The sequence below is a fragment of the Pyrgilauda ruficollis genome, unplaced genomic scaffold, assembly GCF_017590135.1.
Source record: "Pyrgilauda ruficollis isolate IOZ18807 unplaced genomic scaffold, ASM1759013v1 scaffold50, whole genome shotgun sequence".
NCBI classification, from domain to species: Eukaryota; Metazoa; Chordata; class Aves; order Passeriformes; family Passeridae; genus Pyrgilauda; species Pyrgilauda ruficollis.
The window spans coordinates 416,294-428,326 of NW_024526600.1; the positions used below are offsets into that span (position 1 = coordinate 416,294).

Below are 12,033 nucleotides of genomic sequence, written 5' to 3' on the forward strand. Positions count from 1 at the left end.
AAATAAACAACACACATAGGAAGGAACGAGCAGCCCCTCGGCTACAGCCACAAGTGCAGAAATGTTAAATAAAAATACCTGACAAAAGTGCTGCATAATTCATTTTGTCTTTACGTTGAACACACATGGAAACGACACTGTAGAGCATACACAGTATGTAATAGGAGGTTCTTAATTTCCAATTCACAGAGTAAATTCACAGAACGTTCAAGTGTGCAATAATAATGTATTCACTTACAGTGCCAAACTTGTTTATATAATAGCAGCAAGGAATAACTCATTTATTGCACTGATGAGCTCCACAAATTTCAGAACTCCAAGCACACTTGAAACATGAACTTTTGCAGCTCCTTACTAATGTTTAGACTAACTCCCTTTCGCCCTTTTTAACAACAAAGGACTACCCAGCTCCTGTTCCCTGTCTCGCAGATCAGACCCATACCCAGATTTCAAGGAAATGGGATAAATCCAAAGGCATGTCCAAGATTTTCCTTGCAAATTTCCCCCCAGTGGACCCAGGCATGTATTTTTTTAAATAGATATATCAAAAAGCTCCACTTATACAAAAATTCAAACAAAGAAACTTCTCCAAAATATCATTACTTACTGTTCACTGAGAATAATTTACTGAGATTAAAAATTTAAAGTTTCATCTGCTTTACATCCACAAGTTTTTAAGCAACCCCTAATACTGTATCTTGCTTAAATGTGACAATGCTTTAGTGCTGCTTTGGCATGTTGAAAAATACAAAGATACCAACGATCCTCATTATGCCTTAGCTCCCTGTAGCCTGGTTTTTGGAGGTGCGTAAGCTGCGGAAATTTAGAATGATAATAGCAACAATTTGGTACACAAGGAAAATACAGACCCTCCCCCCCGAATGCTTCAGATATACTGTATAAAGTCATTTTGACATGCCTACACAACTGGTTGTGGCAGCTTTCAGACATGATTCCTAATCACAAAAAAATGCTTCAGGTTCTTTTAGAGAAAGCTTGCCTTGGGAAGTTGATTTTGGCCAAGTGCCAAAATCATGTGCAAAAGGGGCCCTCATTACCAATTCATGGCAGCCTTCAGCGCTGACAAAAAATGTGACCCAACAGGCTAAAGCAACAACTAAAATTAAAAAGTATGAGACAAAGACAACTTACTTAATATTCCTTCCATCGCCACGTTAAACTTTTCCGTAATTAAACCCTTGTTAGTTCAAAGCAGTTTTCAACTACTTTTAAATGATTGCACAGGCAGCCAGTAACAGTGGAAAGCTTTCCCTGTAAATTCTCCCCAGCCACTCCACTTCTAACAGCATTTGGGTCCGACCGCAGAACTTTTTTGCTCTGCGCCTCTGCAAGAAACCCCTCTCCAAAAAGAAGCGAAGCGTCCGCGCGGATTCCAGGGAAAACTAAGCAGATCATTACAAGCTTTTGCAAGCAGTAAAGGCATAGGAGGAGTGAGGAGGAGGGAGGAGAGAAAGGGCTTGAGACACAGGAGCAGCTATTTCCTAAACTTTCTAAAAAGCTTATCAAAATGGGCATGCAAACTTGAAGCAATTGCAATTAACAGCGCTCGCTGCCCCACTCTCCCATAAAAGCAGATTTGATACACAGCCTTACCTAGATGTCGTCTGGCTTTTCTGTGGATCAAAAAGTTTCCTGCCTAAGCACAGAGATATTCTTTCACAAACCATAAAGGGCCCTTTTATTAATCCAATACTGTAACAGCCCACTTTCTAGACCACGTTGAGAGCAGGATGCATCAGCTTTCGAGTGAAAAACAGTCTTAACACACAATTAGTGGCAGATTGTATAATAGAGGATTTATCTTAAAGAGTGAAAAGGCATTTTTTAAAAAGCAAAGAGGGTGCGGTCAGATGTTAGGCTATCCCTGAGAAAAGGGGCCTAGGCTGCACTAGTACCTAAATACTAGCAGAAGCTTACTGGGAAGGGAGCCAATGGAATGACTTTGTTTGACCCAGCTGCCAATCTCTCCTGAAGCACTGCGCCAGACTAAACACTGACACTATTTTAACTCAAATCAGGCTACAGCAGCTGTTTGCTTTCCGGCTCTCAGCTATGCACCATGGCCATGATGACTCTGCACAGCACATATGATAGAGCTGGGGCACTTCTGCTAAAATATGTTCCATGTTTGGGCTGGTGGTATGGAAGTGGGGGCTGGGGTAGCTGTTTAGTTGGGGGAGGGTTCTTCCTTTTTTCTTTTTTTTTTTTTTTTTTATTAAACAATATATCTGCCTCCATTTCCCCTAAAGTCAACTAAAAATGAGATTTGACGTTTGCAAAAAATTCAGAATTGCAAGTCAGGGGAAGAAGAAAAGTTTCTGCTTGGGACAGACAAGAATCAGAATACATTGTAAAGGGGGGGGTGTGTGTGCGTGAGCATGACTCCAAAAATCCACCTACTACTTCAAATTATTTATTTTCCTCTTGTTAGGTGCTCTAAAATTGATCAGTATAGAATTAATCAACAGACTCTGCCTCTCATTTTCAACTGTAAAAAGAAAGTTTAAATGTACATGTATAGGTATATGTATACCTCAGGCATTTTTATACATAAAAAGCAGGCATTACATGTGTGCATAAGAGCACACATTTACATATGCATCCAGATTCTGATCTAAATTACACCAGTGCAAATTGCACTGTAAGCAATAAAGTTATTACAGGTTAAAACTGAGGGTGGAATTCAATAGCCAATTTACATATGAAAGCATATGAGACTGAAAAAATCCATGGGCATTAGTAGAAACAGGAGTATGGCATGGAGGCTGGCATGTCTTTTCTAATTCAAAAAAAGTCAAAGAGTTACAGCAACAGAAACAAAGCACATCCACATTTAAAATCAATAGAAGCTTCTGAAGCACTGGGCATGTTGTACAGTTCAACATGGCATCTACAGGTTTTCAGCACTTACACCTAAACTTAGACACAGTATTTAAACCAAAACATCAATTCCTCTCACCTTGCTACAGAAGGTTGCTAGCTAGTCTCAAAAATTGCACGTCATGATAACTTCCGTAATCAATAAAAATTTAGAAGAATACACCCACCTAAAAGTAAAGGGCACAGATAACGAAGCTAACCTATTATAGTTAAAATAAAAGTGTGTGGAAGGTCTGGGTCCTGACATGTGAATGCCTTCAGTAAACGCTGCTGGGTATCTCCAATTCAATATGTATACTCAGTAGAGATAATGGAGAAAAAAATTATTAAACAGAAATGGAAAAAAATAACAATAAAAACAATTTATTCTGTAGAAGCTGAGCCTGTTCTTCTGTCACAGGCTGTTGGCACCAACAGATTTCCATGAGCTGTGCAACAGCCTCCTACCAAAACCCAGTAGAAATCATTCACATTGCACAAGCTCAAATTGCACTAACTACCCTCACCTCTCACTAGTTCTCAAGTACATTAACAGTTTTAGAAAAGATCCTGGAAAATAACCCACCATTAAACGACAAATAAAATTACTAATGGCTAGTACAACAAATGTCAATGTTCCTATCTAACATGAGAATTGAAATGGAAGAGCAGACCTGCATTATGTCCAAAATGCCATGAAAAACTGTGCAATTAATACAAGAAATGCAGTTACCTACACCTGAGAAGTCTGAAATCTTAAAAGGGCAGATAGGTGAGACAAACACAACAGTTTTTGCAGTATGTCTCCTCTCTCTCTCCAGACAAATATTTATCACAAGATGAATTTGCAGGCCCCCTAAAGAAAATGTAACTCCTCAGCAAGGAGAGTGTTTCCCCTGTGAACTCACATCTCACCTTGCCCTGCACTAGAGGTAAAACTGCAGCAATGAACTTAACAACAAACTTAAAACTTTAACAACAATGAACATAGCACGGCTGGAAAAGAACAGAAGTACAAGATAAAAAGAAAAATACAGGCTGGAGTGAAGCTTTGCCAGCTCCTTGAGTCAGAAGAGAAGGTAGTATGGCCAAATCAACAGACAAAATTTGAAAATTATGGGAAAGGAAGGATGTTCTCAGTGAAGCCTGCAAGGAACATATCCAAGACAGCAAGGAACATATCCAAGGCAGGACAAGATCAGGATGCAGATAAACTATGGTGGATAGACACTTTAAACATTGTCATAAAAGAATTCTTAAGGGTGGAAAACAAATGCTTTTCATTCAAACAGTATAACTAGAAGAAAGCTTGCACAACCTTCTCCTTCTTGAAGAGGTCATTGAAAATTTATTCCTGTTTCAGTTTGTAAGGATGGTCCTATTGTCAGAATTGCTCCAGGGTGGCTGCAGGAGGGGAAGGTGGTATCTGGCATTTCTTTCACTTTTAAACAAACTTTTTTCAGCTTTGGGCAACAAATTAAGAAACACAGGGAAGCACTGGAACCAGTAACTAGTAGAGTTTTGCTGACAAATACAAATCTCTTTCCTTACAGAAAGCTGTTTAGAATTCTTATTATCTAATAAATGAAGCATTAGTACAGCTAACCATATTTGCAGTTCCTGTTGTATAAAATCTCTGGTTGGTGTTAAAAGGATTCTCTGTTAGAAATAAGACATTCATTTTCTACCCTTGATTTTGAGGTTAGGGAGCTGAGTATGTATGCAATTACACCATGAGCATTTATGCCAACTAAACCTCTTCAAGCTGTTGGCCAATATTGATCAAATTTATGATTGGAGGTTTCAGGTGTATTTTTTAGAAAATCAGTAGTGTTGAGATCTCTGTTCCACAAAAAATATAGGTCAAAAGAAGAGAAGAGTGAAATTCTGTTGGTATTCCCACTAGTAAATATGGAAAATCTGTGGAAGACAAAGAGCTAACTGCTTCATTACTTCGTGTTGAAAACTTCCACCAGACTCACATACTGTTTTAAATATCAAAGTTCTGTTAACCCCAAAAGGTTCACAGGAAAACAGGCTTCTCTGGTCATGAACTACCTTTCTTTTACTGGGGAGCTGGTAGAAAGCATATTAAATATATCATCAAATATTTTGCATTTGGATTTCAACTGCTCAATTAGAGTGACTTATTTTCTACCATGTTGCTTCTATGTTTAGAAGCACAGCTTTGGCCCAGTACTGCATGACTGCATGATTCCTCTCTTCAAGATAATTATAAAATTCTAATTGATTTGAAAGGAGTTATCCCTTTCATTCCCAAGCCTTAAGTAAATTGTCAGGGGGTCCCAGAAAATGGTGTCTGTCAAGAATTGTGCAGGTTGTGGTCTACTTATTAATTACTGTGAGGTGATCAGTAACTTCCACTTGTGCATCAGCCACTTCTACAAAAGATGATGGCCAAACCTATGACATAACACTGTAAGTCAATGGCATTGGACTCTCTGAGCTCCTAAAAGGCTGTGCATTTCTTCACAAACTGAGCCTTTTATTATTTGAACCTTCAATAACCATCACTGCTAAGCTGGAAGCCTTTCACTAGTGAGAGTCACTGGGGAAAGAGAAAAAAAGAAAAAATTAAATACAGAATAGAACATACACTTCACTGTTTCAGTTACTTCAAGGGAGCAAGTTAAATTTCCAAAACTGAAACTGACTTCAAACAAATTTATTTCCCTACCTACTGCATTAGCACATCACACAGCACTAATTTTATTAATAAGCTTCATTTATAATATGCTTATTGAAGCTGGAAGACAATGGTGAAATGCAAGAGGAAAAAGAAAAGGAAAAAAAGCAACAGCTGCCTCCTTGCAAACAGGAATAAATGCTATACTCTCCATTAAAAAGTGAGAAACATAAATAAATCCAAGAGACAGTCACCTATTCATGGCAAAATGGAACCCAGATGCTAACAGCTGAGAAGAAACTTGCCCCAGAAATTCAATTGCATAACTATCTTTCATTAAGGATTTTTGTAATCCTCTCAGTAAGCCAGTGCTCACCACACCATCACCAGCAGTAGTGCACTAGGCTTTTCTGTTCCATTTGGTTAGGAAATCTGGGCTTGCTGTAGTCCATACACATTTTTAAACAAAAGCAGAAAACATGGCAGTGACTTCTGGAGCTATGGAGTTGGTTTAATTCAGACTCTAAAATTAGTCTTGCACAATCTCATCATCTCCAGATGCTCCTTTATGCTCATAAATCCACTAAAATGTTTATATTGTCTCATGCAAAAGGGTGAATGCCTGCTGAGGACTGTTGCTCCAAGGCGGCAATAACTTACTATGTCTTTTCTGTAGCAAGTTGCAGTGGTTTTTTGAAGTACAATCTATAGACATTTGCTCTTTCCATCACACCTCCCACATTTCCACAAGCCACAACATATTTATGCTTCAAGACATCTTCTGGAACAAATCAGTTTTAGTTTTGAATTAGAATACAGTATGACATGAGACAGATATAGCTGGGGTTTTTCCTAAGAAAAAAAAATTGTGTGCTTTTAGAACAGACACCAAGCAAATATCAAGCTTGCATATAAGCCTTAGTTCCAAGCCAAGGAAATAGCTACCATATGTATTAAAAAGTCAGTATCAAACATAATTAGATTAGATATAACACAACTGGGTCCCCAAAGACCACCATCCAATCTCACTCATTCCTTCTTTGGGACCAATTATCATGTTATTATACTGAGTAGTGCTGAGAATCCATCAAGGAAGAAGATCCTATTGTGTTGCCAGACAAAAAGGCAGTTCTTGTCTCAAACATCATCCTTTTTTGTCAGTCAAATTCAGCATTGGAACATAAGATCCCTGAGCTCATAGACAAGCTCATCACTGTTCTCCCACCATCATAATTTCTTTGGTGGTTATGATTTCTGAAAAAGAGAGACATTTCCCAGTTTTTCCTCTGCAAGTAAATATCTTTTATGGACTTACTTTCTATTACTTTCTCTAAGAAGTGACTAGACATGATAAAGAAAAAAAAAAAGGAGCATCAAGAAAAATAAAATAATGAAGATTTTTGGTAATGACCCACTCCAAACACTACCATTTACAGCATTGCACAGTACTGAGATGCAAGCAGTTCTAGGGGGTGTGTGACACAGCAGCTCAAGGTGACTAGAGATCTGGATTATGGGTGCTTGCTTCTGACCCCATTCCTGGCTCAGTGTATACCCCATGGGATATAACTCAACATCTTCTGCTCCATATTTCAGCTGATGAAAAGGCACAAGGTTCAAAAGGCATGTGAAAGGACATGCAAAGTCAAGCCTTTGTTGTCTACATTTTAGTTTCTCTAAAATTGTGGCAGACAATGTTCCTACTGATTTATAATCAAGTAATAATGCACTAATATGAAAAATCTTAATTCTTACTAAGTGACTTAAGATACACCTTTGCAGAAATCAAAGAAATTATTTGATCATAAATTAATATAAACTGAACTCAATTTCTGACCCTGCAATTTTTGTCAATTTTTCATTGTCTGTAATGTTCATCAAGAGTAGAAATAAATGTTAAACAAGGTTCAATTGAATATCCAGAATAAACTTGTGGTTGGTTGAGGTGCCATTTTTGTGTAAATTGGAGAGACAGGGCATCAGATTTAGTTTTTCACTGCATATTTCACAAAGGTAGTCCTAAGAAATGTCTGGAGTTTTAAGCTACTTGCTTCACTGCAAAGCTTAAATAACCAGTCACTCTGCCAATGCCTATGCCTTTAAGGCAGTGCTGTGTTGACTCTTTAAATATTTTCACTTTTTAATATAAACTTTTCAAGCAAAAATTTCTCTTAGAGAACAAGGACCCTACACAACCAAAATGGAGAGAAGTTACCACTTCCTGGCTTTTCAGTCTCACCTGTTTGAGTACAGCTGACCCAGCACAGATGGATGCATTGCTCCTGTCTGGGGGAGGGCCTGTTTATCAGCCTTTTAATGACTTACAGAAGGAATCACCTCATTTAGGAGTCGTGATGGTACTGACTATTAATATCAAGCAGAAGAGCCTACCAGCTACACCAGGAGATTGAAAAAACCTGTGTTGGGCTCTATTCCAAATACTGGAGAGGAAAAAAGCCACCTGGGATTTGCATACATTGATGATTTGCATACACTGATGATTTCAAAATCCTGCTCGGCAGGAATTTCTTCTCCTGCACATTTAGACACAACCAAAATTAAACCTAGCAATAGGAGAGAAATTCTTCAGATATTCAACAGATTCAACATCAAAATTGCTGGTGTTCATGTGCATTCTACATCAAAATAGCCAGGCTTCCAAAATATTACATCACAGTGTTTGGAAATTAAAGCCTTTATTTGCATAATATAAATCCATCTATAAATTGCCCAAAGAAGAAACATAATATGCAATTGAAATAACATATACAATGCTATTATTGTATTCTTCATGTAAAACTGACTGCCTAGAGTCTTCTCCTTCCAAATCCAATGCAAGTCAAATGGTACATCCCTAGAATCCTTTAGTCTTTTGCCAACAACTACCTAAACAAATAAGCAGTGGATACTGAAGCTCAGCTATTATCTGCTACTGCACATCTATGACAGCCCAAGAGAAAAGACCACCAGCTCCAGCCTCTTGACTAGGTAAAAAAAATCATAACATTACATGGTTTTTCTTAGGTCTGTGTTACAGCAGAACAGGTTTTACAAGGACAAAAAGTAGAGGAAAGCAATGTAATTGGTAATTCATCAAAACAAAAGCCATAAAATGCTATGCTGAAAAATGTACTTAATAAGTTTTGTCATACTATTTTGCTGTTCTACATTTTCATGACTGCCACTAACTGTCAAGAGAAAGTTCAATGAAATACAATGATTTGCACAGATTAAAGTTGTACTTCATATTCAATAACAGTTATTTATACAAATATTAACCTCTGCATAGACACTACCCTTCCTGAAACAATGCCTCCTCATGTATAAACTCAGGCTTTTATTCCACTCCCATCTGCATTTTATTAGCTATTTTAGAGAGCACTTTACTGTGGAGAAGTTTCAAGTTTAATCTAAGGCAACTTCTGCATCCCAGCTGAAAAAGTAGCAGCTATGAAAAGTAATTTGCAGTTAGTCACATCATCACAAGTTGGCTTACATTTACTCTATATGAAGTTAAATTACTATTCCAACGTGAAACCCAGAAAACTGGAATTCACTTATGATGAAGGCCTTGGAAAACCTTTTTCAAGCCTTGAGCGTGGTCTGTCCTATCTGCTAGACAAATATAGTTTCCATCAGTATTAGAAAGCTGTATGCAAGTCCTGATGGGGAACACATGCTTATTATTTGAGTCCCCTGAGTAATCACATATCATGAACAATTGAATGTAGAGTTTTTGTTTATGACTTTGTGTACATTGGTAATGTAGAATCTCGGTATGTGACAATCCCTCCGATACCACAATATTTAAGGAGTCAATATGTGAGGAAAGGGCTTCACAAACTTCTACACATACCAAATCTTTCTCAAACATTGCATTCTCAAAAAAAAAAAAAAAAACAAACAAAACAAAACCCAAAAAACCACAACAAGAAGAAAAGAAAGACAGCAGTCTTCTCAGTGTGAATTCACCTGCACTAAAATTGATGCTGGAAATGATGGTTCCTCCAGGTGCATTTGGTTCCTACATATTCTCAGCACATTTTAAAAAAACCTACTTCAAAACTGTGACAAGTGCATGTAAAGACCTGGATAGTAAGCTGACTAATTTCTTCAGTCAAATGGTGGTGGTGTTTCAAAAGCTTCAAGTGTCCACTGCTCATCTGACTAAGAAGTGGAGAGATGCAGAAGAGAGGACATAGAAAGAGAACAGAGCAAAAACCTTTTCTGGGCTTCAAACAAAAGAACATTAAGGTTTTCACAGATTTTGGGGGGTAGTAATTGAGTCACCAGAGTGGACATGAAGAAGCTAAAATGCAGTAATACTTCATCTTTCATCATTTGGTGCAAAAGCCTAGCAAGCTGCTATCAAATGTAAAGATAGTGGCAAAGGGCAAAAGGACCAAAATTGTGGTGGTGGAGTAGAATGAAAATGATGAACAAGAATTGTGGATACATTACTAACAATACGAAGCAAGTACAAAAGAAAAAAAAACAGAAGGTGGTGGTTTAGAAGGAAGAAAAAGAGAAAGAGAAAAAGAAAGAGACCTTTTTCTTTTTCCTCACTCATCAAGCCTGCAACGAGGCAGGAAAAAGAGGAAAACTTCAACTATTTTCTACTTCAGGTTCTATTGTTGGACAGAGCTAATGATGGACATCTCACGGGTCATTCAGCCCTAGGAATGAACCAATTTGGAAAGTCACAGAAAAGCTCTCCTCGTAAAAGACACCTGCCAACTAATAGCAGCATTTGTGTTCCTGGAGGTTCAAAGGTTTTGTTGAATTTTGGAATTTCTCTTAGAAATAACTAGAGGGTGCTACAGCCCACAACGCTTTTACTATTCCAGCAAGTCAAGTGACTTCAAATATGGTTAAAAATGTGTCTTTAATTACCCATTCTGTATCTCCATACTTACACTACACTAGCACAAATGTTATATGAAACTTTACATACAAAAAGATTGTCTCCTGTGCCTTACAAATTTTTTTTTAAATCTCTATTGTTTGCAAAAATCTATGACAAATTACTCATCACAAGCTCATTGATGACTCATATATTGGCAAAATGGACAAAATTAAAAACTGCTGATTTTTTTTATCCTGAATCTATGTTAAACTGAAATATGTTCTTTTAAATCAAATAGGTTTCTTTCAGAGATGCAGCTTCAATGTAGAACTGGAGGGGGTGAGTGGCAGGGGGGATAGGATATAAGAGAATCTAGAACTTTGCAGAAATCATTCTATCTTTTAGAGAAATGCAACTGATATTCTGTTGAAGTGCATTTCTATGACTATGAGGCTACCAAATTTTGTACCAGCTGGAGATCACCTCCTGTACATTATTTTCTCCTAACAAGGAACATGCACTAGTTTTAGATTTGGATTTAGGCAGAAAGAATGAAAATCAAAGAAAGAGTGAACAAAGAAATACATGGCATGACTTTTTTTCTTTTGATGAAATATTTTCTTCTAATTAAGCTTTAATTTTGCAGGAAAATATAATGGGTGTATAAATTTAAAAATTCATTATGTACAGAAAATAATTAGAACATGCAAAATCCTCTACTTTAATTTGCGGCATTAGAGAACATCGGCCAAAATATTTGCTTAGCATCAGAGGCAGAGAATCCGTGGTCCTAAATATTATATGAAAGAGAAGCAACCAAACATAGTAATATTTAACAATAATATAATGTTAAATATTCATCTACAGAAAATAAAACAACAAGAAAAAAAAAAAAGATGTTGCTTAGACATGCCTTAATTACTAAGCCATGTTTTTTTAAAAATGTAATAAGAAAATTAGTTTTTCAAAAGGAACAGTTAAGCAACAAAGCTATTTATGCAGTTTTCTCAGCACTCAATATAGGACTAAAGAGCCTGCAATTTTCAAGGTGGTTTGCAATTTGTTGGAGGTTTTGTAGCTCAATAATGAGACACTTTCATCAGTTATTAGTAAATCAGAACTGTTTACGGCTTAAATTCAAACAAAGTAAATACAAATGTAAATGTGCATGTGATTTTTTTTTTCTATTATTATTTCTAGAGGGTGAAAGGTGAAAGAAGGCAAATGATCTTCAGGAGTATGGGAATGTTTATCATTACTTGCCTTAAATTGGTCAACAGCCCCATACCTGAACTGGGGGTAGATGGTGAATGTCAATATTTGGATTCCGATGAACTGCAAATGGTCATTTGGGCAGGGTTCCTGCCTTTACTTCCCCAAAACCTGAAAATCAAAAGCTATTTTCTACATTATTAGATGCTACTTTTGGACTGCTATAAAGATATGGTTTTATTCATTCATCAGCTTCATGATTCAAGGGTAAATTTCTTGATGTTTAGGGTCTATTGTAATTCTGGCCTTTTAGATCTAGCACCTTAAAGTCCTTGACCAAGTCTATAGACTACATCTATATTTTGGAGTTTTGATAGCATGGATTAAAATGAGACCCTAAAAAAGAAGATTTAACTGTGTATTAAGGTGCCTGAAGATTCAAAAAGAC

At 37.0% G+C, this 12,033-nt stretch overlaps 1 protein-coding gene across 6 annotated transcripts in view; it reads right to left on the bottom strand.

The window, feature by feature from the left end:
* LOC121360444 overlaps positions 1–12,033 on the bottom strand; it is a 225,767-nt gene that overhangs the window by 98,045 nt on the left and 115,689 nt on the right. For 3 of the 6 annotated variants that reach the window (XR_005956208.1, XR_005956205.1, XM_041480281.1), the window contains exon 1: positions 1,615–1,884. The exons of 2 other annotated variants lie outside the window; for them this stretch is intronic. Coding sequence is in view for 1 of the 4 variants with exons in the window: in XM_041480281.1 (XP_041336215.1) it covers positions 1,615–1,688 (74 nt within the window). In the remaining 3 variants the exon portion in view is untranslated. Of the gene's footprint in view, positions 1–1,152; positions 1,339–1,614; positions 1,885–12,033 lie in introns of those variants that run through there. One more of the 6 variants, XR_005956206.1, reaches the window with a different exon arrangement.